This window comes from Rhinopithecus roxellana, chromosome 14 (assembly GCF_007565055.1).
Source record: "Rhinopithecus roxellana isolate Shanxi Qingling chromosome 14, ASM756505v1, whole genome shotgun sequence".
Lineage (NCBI taxonomy): Eukaryota > Metazoa > Chordata > Mammalia > Primates > Cercopithecidae > Rhinopithecus > Rhinopithecus roxellana.
The window spans coordinates 77,675,334-77,696,763 of NC_044562.1; the positions used below are offsets into that span (position 1 = coordinate 77,675,334).

Consider the following 21,430-nt stretch of genomic DNA (forward strand, 5'->3'; position numbering starts at 1 on the left):
ATTGAGATTTCTTTAGAAAAAATAGAGGTATTATCATACTAAAAATATCATACTAAAAATTTGACTTTTTATTAGAAAGAAGAGAGCTATTAGGAGAACTTCAACAGCAATTTTTTGGAATCTTGAATATATGATTCAGTTTTAGATGAAGTTTATTCAAACTAAACTAAAATGGGTTTGAAAATGTTCAAGTTTTCCAGAGAGCACGTGAGCCCAACCTTGCTAGTCAACTTTGTAGAGCAACACTGTTGACAGCAAGTATGTTTAGGGATAGGTTAATGAAAATATAAAAGTTCATGTTCACAGGCGATCACGTTGAAGGCCTTGATGGGGATGATAATGTGACTTCAGCTATATAGAAGAAATGTTAAAAAACTGAAAATTGGTTCCTATGCCAAACTCTCCATCGTCGTCTGATGCACTGGGCATGAAAGTATTTGCCTTGAGGCAGGGCACAGTGGCTCGTGCACACAATCCCAGCACTTTGAGAGGCTGAGGCGGGTGGATCACTTGAGGTCAAGAGATTGAGACTATCCTGGCCAACATGGTGAAACTCCATCTCTACTAAAAATACAAAAATTAGCTGACCATGGTGGTGCACAGCTATAGCCCCAGCTACTCAGGAGGCTGAGGCAGGAGAATTGGTTGAACCTGGGAGGCAGAGGTTGCAGTGAGCTGAGATCGCGCCACTGCACTCCAGTCTGGCAACAAAGTGAGACTCTGTCTCAAAAAAAAAAAAAAATTTCCTTGAAGTGTGGATCATGGGATATAAGAAACCCCAGGTCAAACATGCATTCTAACATCATATCTGCTGAAGTTCACCATGTCCTAGTTTCTAGCAACTGACCTTCAATTTGAGATATTAACCACAGACAGCTACCAGCCAATAAGTGAGCTTCCCAAAGAGAACACATAAACATCTTCCCAAACTTGGAATTTATTTTTGAGTTAGGAAGGTAGATGCATCACAGAACAATGACACGGTGTTAATGGAATCTCCCTTCACTTGTTTAATTAGCATTTTTGACTTTTTGAGAAAGCTATCTCCTTTATCAACAACTAACTAGGATGCTCCAATCAAACTCAAGGTAAATAGGAAGCATTTCTAGAGAACAAAGTAATTAAATTTAGCTTTGGACCTCACAGAAATAAAAACTCAAGGAGCACATACTCATTTATCCATTCATCAATTATTTCATCTCATGCCAGTTATGGCCAAAGATTCAAAATTCTAGATTCTGTGAGTGCTACAGAAATGAGCAACAGGTTCAGCCCTAAAGTTTATTATCTCATGTCGGATACAGTAATAAGAGCTAACATTTTTGTCCACTTAACTACATACTAGGTAGTCATCTAAACGTTTTCTATGGTTTATTCTCACAATGGCCACATGAGGTAAGTACCATTATTAGAAACACACTTGCCCAAGGTCATTGAGGTTGTTGGACACAAACCTGGGCCAGAACAGAGGCAGTTTGGCTCCCGGGTCTGAAGCTGAATTGTTTCCTCTACCTAGATGGTGCCCTGCACACAGCGGGCAGGAATCAAACTCAGATGCTGGCAGGCGAAGCCATGAATTACGCAGGCGGGTGAGTAGGGATCTGTAAAAGACAGCTCCTGCTCACTTCCAGCAGATTGCTGCCAGATACTCAGGTTTTTCAAGAGCTATCAGAAGTTCAAATTACATGAAATCTTTCTATTTTTATGTGTTAGAATCTAATTTTAAAAATTCAAAAATACTCAGGCCAAACAAAACATGTCTGTAGACTATATTCTCCCCAAACGCTATGGGTTTACATCTTTTGACCTATAGAACAACAAAACATTTTGTGTACTTTTGAAGACCTCCCATATCTTGGTGCCTTATTCCCTGTAATAGTTCTTCCTGCCTCATACCACCCCCATCCCACCCTTCGCCTTCTTCTCACTGGACCTTTCACTTTCCCAAGAGTGGCTCCTGCATACCCTGCCTCTGGCTATGGACCACTCTGTTTCTCCTGCCTGGGATGCTCTTCTCTTGCCCTTGTCTGCTTGCCACATGAATGAGACCTTGAAGGATGAGTAAAACATCAACAGGTAAAGACAGGACTGGCAAGAGAATTCTATTCAGATGGAATAGCATGAACAGGTATACAGAATATGAAAACAGGACATGTTGAAAACCACCAAACAGTTCCAACTATTTTAAAAGAGGCCTCTGGTCCCTGGAATCTGTTCTTAGAAAGAGACTGCTGGCATTCTTGACATACAGAAATCTTCTAAAAGGATTCTTTGCATAAGGATCACTGATGATTTAGGGTTTGTTGAAATAGTTCAGATAAATATTTATATATGGCCAGAAGCAAGTCCCCAAGGAAAAATATAACTCAAAACAGATTTTTCCTTGAAGCTTTTTTCAGCTGGTTATAAGGTTTCTGCCTTCAAAAAGGTTTTGAAAATACATGTGACCAATTAATATTTTAAAAATCTAGAAAGTCTAAGAAAGCCCTAACATCAACTAAGCTCTGAAAGTTATTATTTGAGGGTATGATAATGCCATGCTGGCAATGTTGGTAAGGGTGACTTCTGAACCCAAAGTCAACCTCAGTTTCACACCTGAGATAAGAGCCAGGAATACAAGAAAACAAAATTTGTTTCTAAAGTTAAAGCAGAGAGTGAGCATTGTTCAGTTTCTAAGGTGATGGAAACCTCAATGCTTATTTGTCTATGATTCTAGAGCTAAGTCAAAGTCTTGACCCTTCATATGAGTTTAACTTTATAGAAAACTTTTTCATACTAATATTACTACTATTATTGCTACTACTTCTATCACCACGACCAACAACAGCTTGCCATAATCCCTTATTGAGTATTCATCACATGTCTAGAACTGTGCTAGTTCCTTTGCTTTGATGATCTCCAGTCCTCCCAATTATTCCCTTTTTGCAGTCTAGGATACTGAGGTTCAGAGACAGGAAGGAACTTGTCCAATGTCTCATAGCTTGTTAAGTAGTTGAACTAGGATTCAAACCCAGGTCTGTCACCAAAGCTCATCATTTTTCTACTCAGATGAGATAATACATACAGTATCTACCACATCTTAAGCACTTGATCAAAGAAGGCTACTATTCCTACCACCACTCCTACGTCATGCTGCCATTTTCCCTCTGGTTTCATATGGGGTCCTCCAATGTGTTAGTGCACTAACTTGACCACAGTGGTAGGAAATTTGCCGGAGGATTTGTTCTGTTCAACAGTCTTAGAACTGCCATGTATTTCTGCAATGACCCCTCACATACAATGTTTGTCAAGATAAGTGGCAATCTCTACTTCACAGCCCACATGAAAATCTGGCCCACAGTCGGCCCCGCTGACTGGGAGGCTGTTTCTCTGGCTCATCGATTCTGAGGTCAGCCCAATTGGCTCCAAGCCCCAGAGCCGCAAGGATGACACACGGGAGAAATATGCACTCGTTTTCCCCTTGCGAGCTGCCCGTTCTCCTCGAGCTGCCTGAGTCATGGAGGTTCCCATCCCTCTGAGTCTGAATCCTCATTGAAGGGCCCACAACGAAGCAGCTTCACTGGGGGTGTGTTCAAGCCATCTTGTGAAAACACTTGCACCAGCATTATCAATCTCCTGCCTCCTTCATATGGGTTCCTTTTACACAACAACAGGCTAGCTGTGCTAAAGAATGTCACATAAAAGCCTTGTGAGAGCAGGCCAAATTAAATTAAGGGGCATAATCCTCACCATTGTATTTATCAGCATTAAAATGGGGGATTACCATCATGGGAACAAAGCCCCACAACATAAAAGACTATTTCCATTCTGTCACTCACTGTACACAGTTACAGGCTCACATAGGAAGTGAAGCAGAGAAGCATCACCCCAACCACTCACTTCTACTTTCAACCTGAGGTTTCCTTCTCTCCAGCCAAGTTGACCCTGTCCCATCATGCACAGATGGGAGCACCTTTCCCATGAGGCTTTCTCCCAAGAACTGGGTGCTGGAATTTTCTTCATCAATCACAGGGTGACAGTTAAAACAATCAGGATGTATTTCTCAGTGGGTGGTGATTTCAGATTTAAACAATGACAGGTACAGAGACAACGTGGGTAGAGAGAAAAAGTCCTGGACTAATTATTTGGAGCCTGGAGCCATGAGAAGCAGTAGAATGTACCAGTTAAAAAATGCGTGCTCTGGTCAGAAGGCCCATGTTCAAATCCCGATTCTGTCACTTTACTGATTAAGTAACATTGGCAAATTACTTGTAATCTCTCAATGTCAGAGATTATAAAATCTGTACCTTTCCCATAAGGTTGAATAGGATAATGCATGTAAAACACTTAGCACAGGCCAGGCACAGTGGCTCACGCCTATAATCCCAGCACTTTGGGAGGCTGAGGGGGATGGATCCCTAGATGCCTGGAGTTCGAGATCAGCCTAGCCAACATGGTGAAACCCCATCTCCACTAAAAACACAAAAATTAGCCAGGTGTTGTGGCACACACCTGTAATCCCAGCTACTAGGGAGGCTGAGGCAGGAGAATCACTTGAACCCAGAGGGTGGAGGTTGCAGTGAGCTGAGATCCCGCTATTTCACTCCAGCCTGGGCAACAGAGTGAAACTCCATCTCAAAAAACAAAAACAAAACCACTTCGCACAGTGCCCAGGAAGTTGCTAATGAATACCAAATGTTAGCGGTTATTACTGTTGGAGATAGAAGATCTGAATTCAAAACCCAGACCCACCATTTATTCTCTGTGTGACCCTGCATAACCCTGTGATTCCCCAACTAGCTGATGGGGGGCAGGTGCAGGTAGATCTGAAACCAATCCAGCACTGGTCTCTGAGATAATGTTTATGAGCTATTTGCCTTAGCTTTCCCCAGGTTCATCTGTAATATAGAGTGAGTAACACCAACCCAGAAGGCCGGTGTGAGAATTACATGAGATAACATGTAGAGAAAAAAAAACTGGCATAGCAATAAATGTTAACAATAAATCTGAATGATCTCAACACTTCCCTGCAGTTCTTATTTGCAGCAATATTTCTTGACATGTATGGATCTTCCTTATGAACTCTTCCCTCTGATTTTGCCTTCCCTTCATCTTTTCCTGGTACCTGTCTGCTCCCATCGCTGTTTCTCCAGGACTCTTGAGGCAGACTTTGCTGGTTGCTTCCCTCTTCCTTTTTTCTTTGCCTAATCTCTCAACCTCCTTTGCAGCTTTCCTGCAGAACCACCACTGCAAATTCTGGCCAATCATATGCAAGAGAAGTCTCCTGGGTGACTTCTGGGAAAGATTTCCCTCCTAGCAAATGGAGAGAGACTCCTGAGAAGAATCCCCTTTCCATCTGCTTCTTTCTTCCTGCTCCAGACACTGCCATGTGAGGAAGTGATGCTTAGTGTTGCTCTGGCCACCTCGTGGCCGTAAGTGGGGGCATCACTGACATGCCGAGAACAGCAAAGAAAAGAGATGCAAGGGGCCTGTGTCTTGATATTCCTGAATGGCTGACCCGGCCCTGGAACTTCTGTCTTTGGATGTTTTGTCTCGAGGGATCCTTGAATCCATGGGTTGAAGGTCCGTTACTCCCACCGAGAACATCACAAGTGACACAATCCAGCTCTCTTCTTACTCTGCCCACCCCAAACCCTTCCCTACTCCCACCCCACCCTCTGCCCAAGAATTCCTTCCTATCAGCCCTTGTTGATTCACAGAACACTGAGTTGACAAACATAAGGGGGAAAACAGAATCCCAGCCCCTGTATCAGGGATACCCTGGCCCACTGTTTGGTAAGTTATTCGGGTTCCTCTTATTGTTGCCACTACCCAAAGACTCACAGGAAAAACACTTCCCTCATAAAAATCTGAGTGCTGAGAAGTGGCTTTGAAAGTTAGCTCTGTAAACTTATTGAGTAGCTATTGTGTATGCTGGATACAAGAAAGAGTAAGACTCAGTCCTCACTGTTGAGAAGCTAACTTGCTAGCACATGGTCAACCATAACACCAGGCAAAATATAAAGAGCACCAGAGAGACTGATACACCAAAGTGTAGTGTGAGGACACAGTCTGTGAACTGTTACTAGTCACAGTGACATAAGGAGTTAGTGCCAGAATGTAAATCAATTCATCACCAAGAACAGTGTTTAGTTCAGCTGATATTTTTTAGTAACAAGACTTTCTTAATGAAGAAAGTAGTGAGTTGATTTACATTTGGGCACAAATTCATTAACCTGTTGTGAAACAGCACTTTGAGTAGTACTGTTACAAAAGAGCTACAGCTCAAGGAGCATTAAAAAGAATTAGGTCTTCATGAAGTCACCCAGGAGATTTCTCTTGCATATGATTGGCCAGAATTTGCAACGGTGGTTCTGCAGGAGAGCTGCAAAAGAGGTTGAGAGATTAGGCAAAGAAGAAAGGAAGAGGGAAGCAACTTTTTAGGGAACCTAAAAAGAATTAGATTCATTACGTCTGATGAACATAAAGCTCTAGCAACTTCAATATATGTCCACTGTGAATTGGGTGTAGGAGTGTGGAGCTCAAAACAGAGACTTGGGACTCGTGCTCACATAGCTGATATGACAATGTGTTTTGACCAAAAGTAAGAGCTGAACAGAAAGGAATGGACAGAGAGAAGTGAGGTAGGTGCGCTGGCAGAACAATAAGAAGTCTGATTCTGGTTAGCCATGAGGTGTATTAGGGACAAAGTGGAGGTGAGCCTGGAGGACAAACTGAAACGAGCTAGAGAGAGGCGTGGAACAGCAGTCTGAGAAGTCGGAACCTCTTTTGGTCTAAAATAGGAAGCCATTAAAGTTCTTTGAACAAGTCAGAATATGTTGTAAGACAATTGATCAGGTGTGAGAAATGAAAGCAGGTCTGTAAAGACAGAAGGAGAAAGGAAAAGAGATAATGGCAGTCCTGGACCAGGAAAGGGTACTTGGAAAATGACTGGAAGTGAGGTTAAGTGAGAGGTAGGGGTCAAGAGCGACTGTGCCAAGTTTGAAGGCCAGGTCACAAGACAGTGTTTATGTCAATCATAGAAATGGGAAGGGCAAGTGGAGGAGGTGCTTTAGGAGGGGCTTTTCTGTTGAAGTCTTGGTGTGTGAATCAGGAATATATGTCCACTGTGAGTTGGGTGTAGGAGTGTGGAGCTCAGAACAGAGACTTGGGACTCATGCTCACATAGCTGAGACTTGATACCAGAACACACTGGTGAGAGATGGTATCATCCAGGGGAGGAGAGAAAGGAGATAATCTAAGACTTGGAGAATTGCCTTTATTTTAGTGGTGAGTGGAAGAGAAGAAGGACAGAGCCAGAGAAAACAAAGACAGAATATCTCTGAGGAAGCACCTGAAGAAGGCAATACTACAGATACCCTTGGAAGAGGGCTCTTCAAGGAAAGCACACATGGCCCATAGAACTAAATGCTGCAAAGAGTCTGATGAACATAAAGCTCTAGCAACTGGGAGCTGTGCTTCCCAAGGATAGTTTTAAGGACATTGTAGGGACACAAATCAGATTTCAGGACTAAGGAGAAAGGGGTTGGTTTAGTGAAGAAATGAGGCAGTGAACCTGGATAGCAGTTGGAGGAAGTCTGGTGGTAAAAGTAAAAAGAGGGAAGGACAGGCCAACGGCCTGTTAGGATGGGGGGAAGGATAAGCAAAATGGAAAGTGATAGCAGAGTGTAAAAGATGGGAAAGCAGGAGAGGTGCTAACTGATAGTGGTAGGGCCTGGATGGCAGGAACACAGCACAAGGAAGAAGATCTGGGGTCTGTGAGATGGGAGCAAAGGAAGGAAGGACAGCTGAAGATAAGTAGAGATTCTAAGGTGAAGAGAAGGGCAGAAGAAGAGCTCAGAGCACTGTCCTGATGTTCTCAGTAAAGTCAGACATCAGCTGAGGTTGAGGAAGTCACACTGGGGTTAAAGTCCTTTTCCAAACTGGTTCACTGACTTGCCCAAGGTCAAACAGTTGGAAAATGTTAGCTAGGATCAGAAACTAAGTCTTCCACCCAAGCTCAGTGATCTTTCTACCACATTAGAAATTGTAAACTTTGTAATTCTAATACGAGATATTAGGTCTTTTCCTAAAGTGTCCTTAAATGAGCTATTCTGACTTTTTAGGCAAGTAGCCTAAAGTACTTTACTTTAAAGGCAGCTCAATGACAATTTGAGACCACTGGGGAGTATTAAGAATTTAATTTATCGGGCCGGGCGCGGTGGCTCAAGCCTGTAATCTCAGCACTTTGGGAGGCCGAGACGGGCGGATCACGAGGTCAGGAGATCGAGACCATCCTGGCTAACACCATGAAACCCCATCTCTACTAAAAAATACAAAAAACTAGCCGGGCGAGGTGGCGGGCGCCTGTAGTCCCAGCTACTCGGGAGGCTGAGGCGGGAGAATGGCATAAACCCGGGAGGCGGAGCTTGCAGTGAGCTGAGATCCGGCCACTGCACTCCAGCCTGGGCGACAGAGTGAGACTCCGTCTCAAAAAAAAAAAAAAAAAAAAAAAAAAAAAAAAAAAAAAAGAATTTAATTTATCAAGTCTCAAAAATCCTAAGAGATCTCAAAAAATGAAATAAAAAATAATTTTAAGAATTATGTTTAAAATTTTAAATTAAGACTTTCTCTTTTCCAGGTGAAAAGATGCAAAGAAATTTCTAATGACCTGCTTCTTTCTTCAAATCTTTGACTAAAACTTTTAAGGAAGTTCCTCATAATCAATGTGGAAGAAAATAAGAAAGGCGAGTTTCATTCTATTTAGGCCTTCCCTTTGCCATGGTCCACTCCTTCCTGTAGCTGTGTCCTCCTCCTGGTGACATATGTGATGGGTTCTGGAAACTTTATCTGAGAGAAGCCAGATTATAAAGGCTTCCCTGAAGAACAGGCCTAGGAGTTGTTTGTGTCTCTAGCTCTTGGTGTCATGTCTGGCCTGGCTGGACTTAAAGTGTCTTGAGCCTACATTTAGCCAGTGTATCGGGCCCTGCAGCTTGAGCGGCTCAGAGGTCACTGAAAAGCAAGCTCTGCTACACTCCTTTTGAATTATCTTTAACTCAAACCTGTGGCTGAACAGGAAATGATACTCCCTTTTTGCTTTAGCTCAAATCTAGGGTTTCTCTACCTTTTTTTTTTTTTTTTTTTTTTTTTTTAATATAGAGACAGGGTCTAACTATATTTCCTAGGCTGAACTCAAATTCCTGGGCTGAAGTGATACTCCCACCTCAGCCTCCCAATTACCTGGGTCTACAGGCACATACCACCATGCCTGGCGGTAGGTTTCTCAACTGTGGGACTACTGACATTTGAAGCTGGACAATTCTTTGCTGCGGGGAGGGTTTGTCGTACATTGTAGGAGGTTTAGCAGCGTCAAGGGCTTCTGCCCATTAGATACCAGCTGCATAACCCTTCCCTCCAAAGTTGTGACAACCAAGAATGTCTCCAGACATTGCTAAATATCCAGGGGGAGGATGTTTAACCTAATGAGGCTAAGTATAGATTTAACCATGAAGAGAACTCAAAAAGTAGGGTTGTGTTCAGATTGCTCTGTAGAATAAAGACTTTGCCCACGACATGGGAGAATCTGATGGAAACACTTTTTTTTTTTTTTTTTTTTTGAGATGGAGTCTTGCTCTGTCACCCAGGCTGAAGTGCAGTGGCACAATCTTGGCTCACTGTAACCTCCGTCTCTCTGGTTCAAGCAATTCTCCTGCCTCAGCCTCCTGAATAGCTGGGATTACAGATGCATGCCACCATGGCTGGCTAATTTTTGTATTTTTAGTAGAGATGGGGTTTCGCCATGTGGGCCAGGCTAGTCTCGAACTCCTGACCTCAGGTGATCCACCTACCTCAGCCCCCCAAAGTGCTGGGATTACAGGCATGAGCTACCACGCCCAGTCCTGGAAACACTTTTTGGTTCCACTCTCTCCAGTTCACCAAAATACCATAGTGGTAGAAATACTTCTGTTTCATTATCCATTACCATTTCATTATCCATTAGAATGGAGCACCTGAGTTTACAACAGGGAACTCTTACACTCACCCATTTTTCTCTGTGACAGCACGAGAGTTGCTTGAAGTCTGTGCGTGACCATTGTTGGATTCTGCTTGTGAACGGCTTCTATGATCTACAGAGCCCCTGAAAACTGAGAGAAAAGAAAGGAGGGCTAAGAATATGTTCAGAAGTAGGTAGGGTTAGGTTTTGGTGCCCATCTACACTCTCTGCAGCCCTTCTCTCCCTGCCCTCATCCCACTCCCTGACTTTCTATAGCTTTTTTCTAGGATATGTCATTAAAATTGAGCTCTTCTCCATTCCAGGTCTTGTTCCATGCTTGGTCCCAGTCAGCAAACTGTTTTCATGCTTAAAGGAAAACAAGCTACCTCTCTTTGGCAATAGATATAAAGAGTGAATAGATTAGAAGCCCCAAGTGATTTGGGTCCCAGTAGAAACAGTATACAATAGCTGGAACAACACTGTGCTAAAGTCAGCAGATCAGCTTCTAGGCTGGCTAGGCTGCCTGCTGATGTGGACAGGTCAAGGAACAAAATGTGATGATGTGGCTAGGATTAACTGTAAACAGAGAATCATCCCAGGAGTAACCTATTTCAACATTTTGATTGAGGACAGTTTATCGATGAGTTTCTCAAGAAGGAGGGTAACAAATACAATTCTTTCTTCCAGTGACCGTGGCTAATCAATCATGGCCTTCTTTTCTACTGAACTTTAATTCAACCTCAAGTTCCTTCTTAACACTTCGCATCAGTGGTTGTCAAAGTGTGGACCCCCAACAAGTAGCATCAACATCACCTAGAAACTTATTAGAAATGAACGTTCTTGGGCCCAACTTCAGACTTTGTGAATCAGAGACTCTACAGGTAGAGTCTGGCAATCTGTGTTTTTATCAAGCTCTCCAGGTGACCTTGATCCATGTTAAATTTTGAGAGACACTACTTCCAGATCAGTGAGTCTTACTCCTGGCCGTACATTAGAAACACCCAGGAAGATTTTAAACATGCCTAGGACCAGCCCCTAGAGATTCTGACATTGATCTGGGATGGGACCTGCCACCAATTATTAAAAGAGCTCCCTAGACAATTTTAATACGTGGCCAGGGCTGAGAACCACTGTTTCAAGTAGTCACTACCAATCAATCAGGGTTGGAAGAAGACTGCACACCTATTTGCCATGCTTATTTTAGATAACCTAGAACCATCCAAACTGAAATATAACCAACAAAGATAATCTATACATTTGGGAATTGTGACTTACTGTGGAAGACGCATAAATGGTTGACGTTAGGATTACAGAATACATGATAGAAACGGAGTGTAGAAAAATAAATAAAAAGTATAGAAATAAGTTGTTTTTGTGTTGTCTGTTCTGGAAAGAACATGCGCTGATTTTAAATTGTTAGTTTGGCTCCTTAGCATAAATATTTCTTGTCTGGAATAAATGCAATTTTTGAGCTAAGGTGATGGATAAAAAGACTTGTTGTTGCTGTTACTGTTATTATTGCTACAAACACCGAAAGGATAAAGAGAAAAATTTAAGTGAAACATTAATACATTTTTATTATTACACACACACACACACACACAAAACATTATGGCCAAACAGTGAAACAACAATATTGAAAGAAGGAAAAAATAGAAATCAAGAAAAATAGCCACAGCCTGTCAGAATTTCATTAACTAATTCCCTTCCTCTCCCCCATTGCCTTTTCTCCATTGATAAAATCCTCCAGTTAGAGCACCAGGCAGGATTTCCCCCTCTGGGAGATTCTAAACCACTGTTTGGCCCACACTCACTTGCAATGCTGTGATAAGCAACATAAAAGCAAGAACTGACATAAAAACAAAAGAGGGGAACCCACTTCAGGGATACAAATATCTTTCTGCTTCCCTGTTAAGAAGGAAAAATCACCACAAATAATTTTTAATCTTATTCTCTGGCCCAACTCAGCAGCACTAAGAGCTACCAGTGATCAAAGTCCAAATGATATTGCCCTTGTGGAAAGCTAAGATTGCAAGCTTTTGTCTGTACCTATTTTGAGATCCTCAGTTAAAAAAAAAAAAAAAAAAAAGATTGTAAGGAGCAATAGCCATCCAGAGAAGAAAAAAAGCACAAAGAGATCTAGAAAAAAAACTGTAAAATCTCTTTTGGTTTGGGACTCTCCTTATGAAGGTGCCATGTCCAAGACCAGAATGAGAGGAAGCAACATCTTTACCTGGTTCAGCAAATGCGCCCAGCTACTTTGCTGGGGTTTCCATGGAATTTCTGTTCATGTAATCGAAAGGAAAACTTATTCCATGTTTCTTATTAATTTATACTTCAGTCATCAAAATATTGATTTTTAAGAGTTATTTGAAGCATAAAACCAGAAACTTACAGAATATTCTGAATAAAACTTAGGAGGGAATCTGCTCCTCCATCCTCCAGCTTTGCTGAAGCACAAGGAGAAGGATTTGGGTCAAACTAAAGAGATAAATAAGATTATCAAACCATTGAATTCAAAGCAGCATCCAAAATTGTCAGTTTTCAGTATGATCTGGCGACAGTTGGAATCACCTGGCTTCTCTCTGGCAAACGAATTGCTGAACAAGGAAATTGGAGAAATGGAGATATGAAGGAAAAAGAAGAGAGAGAAGGTAACTCATTTTAAGTGTATGAATAGGTTGAGTTAAAAAAAATTAGACCAGGCCGAGCACGGTGGCTCACATCTGTAATCCCAGCACTTTGGGAGGCTGAGACGGGCGGATCACGAGGTCAGGAGATCAAGACCATCCTGGCTAACACGGTGAAACTCCATCTCTATTAAAAATACAAGAAAGCCAGGCATGGTGGCTGGTGCCTGTAGTCCCAGCTACTCGGGAGGCTGAGGCAGGAGAATGGCGTGAACCCGGGAGGCAGAGCTTGCAGTGAGCCGAGATTGCTCCACTGCACTCCAGCCTGGGCCACAGAGCGAGACTCCATCTCAAAACATAAAATAAAATAAAATAAAATAAAATAAAATAAAATAAAATAAAATAAAATAAAATAAAATAAGACCAGTGACGTGGCTGAAAAGTAAAATTATGAACTTAAATATTTATAAAATGCCAAACTTGGGGAATGTGCAGGTGTGACAATAGAAGCTTCTCTAGAGATGGGTCACCTTTCATCAGGGAGGGTTCCTAAATGTTTCTGGTTTAATGAAGTAAAGCAATACTCGGAGTGGAGTTCTGGAGGAACTGAATCCTTCCAAACTTTGATTGAGCTCTATGAGCCATTCATATTTTTCAAGGAGAAAAATTAGTCAAGTGTCAAGTCTTTACCAGACTGTTTTGAAGTAAGATGGAAAAGCATTTGACCGTCAGGAAAACAAAAAACAAAAAACACCAAGAACACCATTAGGAGGTGTTGCAAATGCCTTTGGGGCCACTTAGGAAGAAATATAAATGTGTGAAGTATCAGGCAAAGAGGATGGGAAATAGTGGGCTTTGTGATGAACCAGAGAATTCACACCCCACTTAAAGACATTCAGGTTCAAAGTTTTTTAAAAAGCACTGTGCCTGGCCAAACACAACACATCTTCGGAGGATCTCCTATTTGTGGCTTCTAGGGGGAAACAGTGGTCCGCACCTTCAGTCAGTAACAGCCAGCCACGCTTCTTTTGAAAATGAAAACTCTCCCATTGTCTCCATCCCCAAGTCTCCTCAAGTTCAAGAAACACTGATGTTCTCCTGGATCCTGCTACCTTTCTTTGTCTCCTACTCCCTAACCTCCTTGCCCCAAGGTAAAGTTCCAGTTCTATATTTCCTTGAAACAGACTGAGTGAGAGATACTAAAGGAGTCTGAAGTACCCAGAGCCTCTCTGCCTACACACTGGGCAGTGGCACTGGGGTTGGCAGATAAACTGTAACTGTAAATTCTACCACAAAATCCTCACTTTCCATCAAATGCAGGTGCTGGTATTAAACACCATACTTCAAAAATCACAGCCTCTCAAGCAGAAGTCCAGGGACCTTCAAAATTCAAAAGGGTGAGACTGCAATATTTTTTAAACGTTTGAAAACCATGATTTAGTCCAATTCTCTCATGTTACCATGACTGGAGCTTAGGGATATTAACTGGTGGAGGACTGAGACCAGAAACCCATGTTTCCACTTTTTGTCTACAGTACCCCTTCCTTCCATGAATGTTCTCAATCAGTCTGAGATTTATATACCAGGTTCTGGATCATAGATCTTCCCGAGACACAAAACTTTCCTCAGTCTTAAGGTAAATCTGATACAAACATGTCAGAGTCTGCCTCAAGAGGATGAGTTAAGGAGAAGCCATTGGTAAGGAGAGCTGCAACTAGACCAGTGTCCCAGGCAATATGGAAGGAGGTGGAGAGGCAGCTGTGAGGAACTGAGCTTATCCCTGTCTATTCTATTCCCTTCTATGAAATCACCTTTCAGAGTCCTCTGCAAGGTTGGTCTTAAATTTAATCAGCTGTCACCTATAGAAAAAAGGAGTAGTGGACAGAAGGTTCTTATACAACAGGTGATCACTTCCAGCTTTGGAACCTTCTCTGGAACGCCCCTGAGTTTAGAACACCCATTCCAAACCTCGAAAGACTCCACCTTTATGGTCACCAGGCTCGCTGCAGTCTTGAACCTTGCCACTTCCCCTGGTACCCGCTGTGACGGGGGAATGTGTCCCACTGCTTTGGTTTGAAGCATCCCCTGTGGAATGAAAGAAAAGGACTTTCTCAAGGTTATGCTCCCACACCTAGATGAATTACCAAATTGGGTGATACAAGTTGGCCAGGAAAATCCACACTTTTCTTATGGTTCAAGGCACCAAGGTGACTAATCTCACCTATGGACTTGGTGCTTATTTTTAAGATTTAATACAGTATAGTTGAGAAAGGGCACAATAGTAGGACACAGGAGAATTAATACTTGTTCTGGCTAGATTTTCTACCAGCTGAATGACATTGGGTAATTTTGGGGAAACTGTGTCACTGATCACATTAGTCAAATAGGGAAACTCAGTGACAAACAGAGGTCATGAGTGCACCAGGCTAGGACTCTTGGTTTGGTCACTGGATAGCTTTCCTGCTGTCTTTCAGTTGCCCCTACCAGGGAAGTAAACCACAGGGTGAGCTCTCTCCCAGGAAGCTGCTCCTTTTTCTCCTCCACATCTCTGCTTCTTGGAAATGCCCTTCCCTTCCTGTTATCTTGCAGCCCTGACCACAGATCTTTATTACACTGTCAGGGAGAAGATAGACTGCACACTATATTCACTTGAGGAATATCACATGGCAGCTTCTCATTGTCCAGTCAGCTTACTTCCTGCTGGATTCCCCCAAAATAATGGCTCCACCAGGGATTTTCACAGCTGTCACATCTCTTCTTCCATTCTCCATGACCTCAAGGTCACGAGGGGCTGAAGATGTTCCAACATCTTTTACCTCAGATATCTGGAGAAGGCAGGTTCTTTCCATTGGATCTCCTGACTTTAGACAGAAACTACACTGGCAGTAGGACTCCCCCTCCTCATGGAGGAGATTTTTTCTGGTCCTGCCCCGAGGCAGTCAACCCTAACTCTGTCCACATCTCCTTTTTTCCTGGCCTCTTACCTAGACCTTGTTCTCACTTCCTGTACCTTCCTTCTGGCTTTGGTTATTTCTATTTCTGGCAGCAGTGCTTCCAAATGTACCACATTAGAATATTTGGTATTCTGACCTTTCTCCTTTATTATTTGCTCAGATGCGATTTTTTAAAATCCTGTCTTTCTCCCTCCTTCTGGTTGACTCCTCCATCTTGGGCATCACCTTTCCACACCCAGCTTGCTATCACCCTTGTCTCTCCATTCCTTTCAAGTGGCCAAGTAAACATTTCTAGCTGCCTCAAAGTAAATTTAAAGAGACACAGGCCCTTCCTCGCATTCTAATACAGAAAGTAAGAGTAAAAAGAGATTAAAGATATGAAAGCACCCGCAACTTTTAAGGGGGGTGTATCAGTTTGACTAGTGATATCCCACAATTCATGTCTATTCAGAACCTCAGAATGTGATCTTACTTGGAAACAGTGTTTGCAGATGTAGTTAATTAAAAATGAGGTCATGTTGGATGAAGGTGGGTCCTGAAGCCAATGACTGGCGTCCTTACAAACAGGCCATGTGAAGATACAGAGAGACTCAGGGAGAAGGCATACGACAATGGAAACTGAGAGTGGACTGATGGGTCTACAAACCAAGGAAGGCCAAGGATTGCCAGGAACCAACAGGAGACTGGAGAGAGACTTGGAACAGACTCTCCCTCAGAACCTCCAGTAGAAACCAACATTGCTGACACCTTGATGGACTTCTAGCCTCCAGAACTGTGACAGAATAAGTTTCTGTTGTTTTCAGCTGCATAGTTTGTGGTAATTTGTTATGGCAGCCCTAGGAATCTAATTTTGGGGTTGGGGGGTAGCATGACAGATGTTAAGGATGGAAATTAGAAGAAAGAGAAGGAAAAGATCAAGCTGAAAGGTATGTACTTTCAGCTTGATTTGGCTGGGGGGTATGGGGGAAAATTGGGTGGGAAGAGGTAAGAAAAGCTCCATTATTTTTATTTAACAAACATTGTCACACATATGGATTATTATGTTCTATGCATTGTTGTCAGTCCTTTACAGACATTAATTCATTTAATCCTCATAGTAACCCTAAAAGAGAGAGACTACTTTATTCCCATTTTACAGCTGAGGAAATTGAGACAAGGGGAGGTTAAATGACTTGCCCAAAGTCCCACAGCTGTAGAGTGGCAGAGCCAGGATTTGAACCCAAGCACAAAATTTTTTCCTAATGTCTGAACTCCTAAATATTACATGATGCAGGTCATTTATTTAAACATTTAAAAATAATAATCCCTATTCTCCTTTTTTCCCCCTTTATAAGTGAAAGTAAAAAAATCAGACCTTTGTACATTCTTTCATGTGCTTGGGCCTCTAATGGTCCCACAGATTAGCTGCTGCAGAAAGAGGCTCTGGCCTGGCCTGGCATTTAGTGATCCACCCAAAGGACAGATCAGGCATTTTTTTCACAGAGACATTGTCCTGGTAGGTTTCCTGGTTGGTGATCTAGGCTGGGTAAACGTTCCTGCCCTCATAATGGGCCTGGCAAAGGGCACCTACTGTATCTGGCAGAGAAGGCACATATGGATGAGGCACAAAAGCCCAGGCTTTCCCTCCTAACTGCTGCTGGCAGATTTTACAAGGAGCCAGTGTGGTTTCTGGCTTGGACTGACAGCTGGTCATCAGCCATCTTATCAGAATATAAAGGATAAAGAGGCCAACTTGTGGGAGGTCTGACAGGCAAATGCCACCAAAAGCAGCACCAAGAAAGTTGGATTCTTAAAGAACAGAATCTCATTGACACATTTTTTTTTTTTCTACAGCCCATAAGAAATCCTGGCCTCCATTTCTACCACACAAAACAAGTCTAGCAATTTCAGGCCTCTGAAAGCATTTTCCACTTTGATTATCCAGTACTTAATTCCAGTCATTATCCCAGTTAAACTTTGACTGAGTTCAAAGAAAATCTTGCCTGGTAACTGTTTTCCCCAACCTGGAAGCCAAGGCGGGAAGTTTTCCATTATCCTCGAAATCAGTTTCTTGCTTGTCCTGGAACAGCATTGTCTGGGGAATTCCCCTTCTTTCTGATCATCTAGGGACTGTCAATCCATTCTCTTCTGACTCCCACCAACTTCAGGATTTCTTTCTTAAAATTTATGTCCTGCCTGCTTCTGGTAGCTTATAGACTGTTCGCTTCTTGTGGCTGTGTTAAGTGGCTCAGTTTTGTATTCCTCTCACGCCTGGGTCAGGGGGTTCAGTTTGATTCCATGTAAGACTGCTCCGTCTTGATGGGAAAAAAATTTTTGTGGGTACCCCAAAAGAACCTAGCAGAATGTTCTGCAGAGACAGGATGTTGAGAAAATGTTTGGAAGGAAGGACAGCAAATAAGGATTAGGAAGTCTGGATTATAGGAGATTTCCTAGCTTCCACCTGTAAAATGAAGCAAGATTCCTAGCCTACTTCTCAGGGTTACCATAATGATAATTATGGGAAGTAAGGTGTGTGCAAGTGCTTTGAATAGACTATAAATTGCTCTGCAAAAGTATAAAATAACCATATCTGTCAGCTAATCAAAAAGAAAACAACTCCCACTTCTAGGATCATTCCTGCCCCTACAGTTCTAGTTTCCTGTGAAGCAAAGTTATTTACTTTCCTATACATTTTACTTAAAAGGAAAATGCTCTAAATGTTTATAAGAGCTTTATTCATAATCACCAAGAACTGGAAACAATCCAAATGTCCTTCCGCTGGTAAATGAATAAAATTGTGGTACATCCATACACTGAAATTCTGCTCAGCAATGAAAATAAATGAACTACTAAAAAATGCAACATGCAGATGAATCTCAGAAGCATTATGCTAAGTGAAAAAAGCCAGACTCAAAAGTTTCACACTGTATGACTCCATTTACAGAGTCAAGACTATAAGGACAAGACTCAGGAAGAGGAAAGACTATAGGACAGAAAACCCATTAGTGGTTATCAGGGGTTGAGGGTGAGTGGGGGTGGACATCAGGAAGGGCATAAGGAAACTTTTTGGAAATGTTCTTTTTCTTGATTGTGGTGGGGATCCAGTTTTCTCAAACTGAATTTTACTGTATGTAAATTATACTTAATAAATTTTACTTTTAAGAAGTTACTAGAATTTTAAAAAATAAGGCCTCCTTTTCTTCAAACTGGATCTATTCCTAGAAAGCAGGATCCAATCTGCTTCTAATCCATCAAGAGGAAAGAGTCTGATGGGGAGAGCCTTGCTGTTGATGAAGGACTTTTCACAACCATTTGCATCATTGACCATAGCTGGTTTTGACACTAAGTACTTGGCTCAAAGTCTATGAAATTAGCAGGCTCTAGTTATTTGTACATCTCAACCGTCACAACTTTATTGACGAGAATGGCTACCAGCTGTCACCCTTGCCTCTGTGTCTGTATTTGGTGATTCAGACTTCATGGCCACAGCAAATCAAACCGTGATCCTGCTATGGCTCATCGTGTTGAGGTTTGAACTCCTGGCCAAACGGCTGTCGCTCAGCTGTTACGCTGCCAATCACCCGTCACTGTGGGTTAAACATGATAGGTTCACCAAGATCTTCCAACTCTTCAGACATCTGAAAGGCAACTTGCTTTCCACACCAGAAGGCAACAAATCTGGGTGATATTTAGCTCCTAGATTTTAGAATTTCTGGCTTTACGGAAGCAGGGTGACAAGGGAACTTGCTATCTTTCAGAGCAAGTTGCGAAAGGGCCTCAAACTAGTGAGGGGGAAAATTATGTCAGGAGCACAACACCTAAGTCTTAACAATATTGAGGTTCCTGAAAATTTTATATACACAAATGAATTAAGCTTTCAGTACGAATGGAGCACAGCTCTTTGCAAAAACAAAACAAAACCACTTGAAATCTCTTACATGTTATTTATTGTTGTATTCTATTTTTTCCCTGTCAAATAAACAAGACATAAGTTAAGACTTGGAAAATTCTTTCTTTATTTATTTATTTTCCAAGATGGAGTCTCGTTCTGTCGCCCAGGCTGGAGAGCAGTGGCATGATCTCGGCTCACTGTAAGCTCCGCCTCTTGGGTTCACGCCATTCTCCTGCCTCAGCCTCCCGAGTAGGTGGGACTACAGGCGCCCGCCATCACGCCTGTCTAATTTTTGTATTTTTAGTAGAGACGGGGTTTCACCATGTTAGCCAGGATGGCCTTGATCTCCTGACCTCATGATCCACCCGCCTTGGCCTCCAAAAGTTCTGGGATTACAAGCATGAGCCACGGCGCTTGGTCGGAAAATTCTTTTTATGAAGATTTTACTGTAATCGAATTTGAGATTTGACAGGTACTATTTTTCTCCAAAACTGAAAGAAATTGTTTCATCTTTTTGAAGTTACAGCATTTTGTTTTTGTTTTTTTGAGATGGGGGTCTCACCATGTCACCCAGATTGGAGTGCAGTGGTGCAATCTTGGCTCACTGCAACCTCCACCTCCCGGGTTCATGCAATCCTCCCCGCTCAGCCTCCAAAGTACCTGGGATTACAGGCATGAGTCACCATGCCCAGCTAATTTTTGTGTTTTTAGTAGAGACAGGATTTTGCATGTTGGCCAGGCTGGTCTCAAACTCCTGACCTCAAGTGGTCCACCAGCCTCAGCCTCCCAAAGCACTGAGATTACCTGCTTGAGCCACTGTGCCCAGCCTGAAGTTATAGCATTATTATGTCCTCCATAGAAGAGTATTTCACAGACTTTTTTTCCCCCCCTATATAGTTCACATTTAGGAAGGGAGTACAGAGAGGGAAGTAACATTTCATTTAGTGAATACGTACCATGTGCCAGGTACTGTGCAGGATGCTTTGCATATATACCTGCTATGATCTTCATAGCAGTCCTGAGGATTAGGCCTTAATGAGTCCCATTTTACAGCTGAGGAAGCTAAGGCTCAGAAGTTAAGTAATTTTCCCCAAACCACATGGCAAATGGCAGCATAGCCATCATTTAAAGTTCATTATTTGACTCTAAACTCCATATGCCTAGGACAGTATTTTAACTCTTTCCAAAGCTTTGACTGGTACCTTATGTCCAATGTGCCATATTCAAGATGGAAACCAAGAGCAGGGCATGGTCTACTGGAAAGAGCATTGAGTGAAGGCTCTGAAGAGGGCGCTGAAGCCAGTGCTTAAATTTGAAGAACGCGCCCAGCGCGGTGGCTCCCGCCTGTAATCCCAGCACTTTGGGAGGCCGAGATGGGCAGATCATGAGGTCAGGAGATCGAGACCATCCTGGCTAACACAGTGAAACCCTGTCTCTCATAAAAATACAAAAAAATTAGCCAGGCCTGGTGGCGGGCGCCTGTAGTCCCAGTTACTCGGGAGGCTGAAGCAGGAGAATGGCATGAACCTGGGAGGCGGAGTTTGCAGTGAGCCGAGATTGTGCCACTGCACTCCAGCCTGGGCGACAGAGCGAGACTCCTTCTCAAAAAAAAAAACAAACAAATAAACAAAAAACCCTTGCAGAACACATAAGGAGAGATACAACTTATTTAACTCTCTGTACTCCTGGTTCATCTGTTAAGAGGTAAAACAAAGCCTGCCTTTCTATTTCCAAGAGTCTTTTGAAGAAAAATAGTATGATCATTCTTGCCATAGCCCAGTTAGTTTTCCCCTAAATGTTTCTTCACTATTGTGTAGTTACAGTCTAGACAACAAATAAAAGTTATAAAATGTGATAACATATTCTACAATTCTACATGAAATTTTTTTAAAGACATAGAGTAAAGGCAGCTGAAGTGTGTGATTGATCATAAAAATGTTGTTTCATTCTGTGTTGAGGTGGCAAAGATACCTTTTCAGGCACCACTTCTTTGCAGCCAGAG

At 42.4% G+C, this 21,430-nt stretch overlaps 1 protein-coding gene across 1 annotated transcript in view; it reads right to left on the reverse strand.

Annotated features, from left to right (window-relative positions):
• MYO3B (myosin IIIB) overlaps positions 1-21,430 on the reverse strand; it is a 502,779-nt gene that overhangs the window by 136,594 nt on the left and 344,755 nt on the right. The window contains exons 29-30 of the mRNA XM_010377618.2: positions 14,587-14,688; positions 10,022-10,124 (exon numbers count right to left, since the gene is read on the reverse strand). Coding sequence (XP_010375920.2) covers positions 10,022-10,124; positions 14,587-14,688 — 205 coding nt within the window. The remainder of the gene's footprint in view (positions 1-10,021; positions 10,125-14,586; positions 14,689-21,430) is intronic.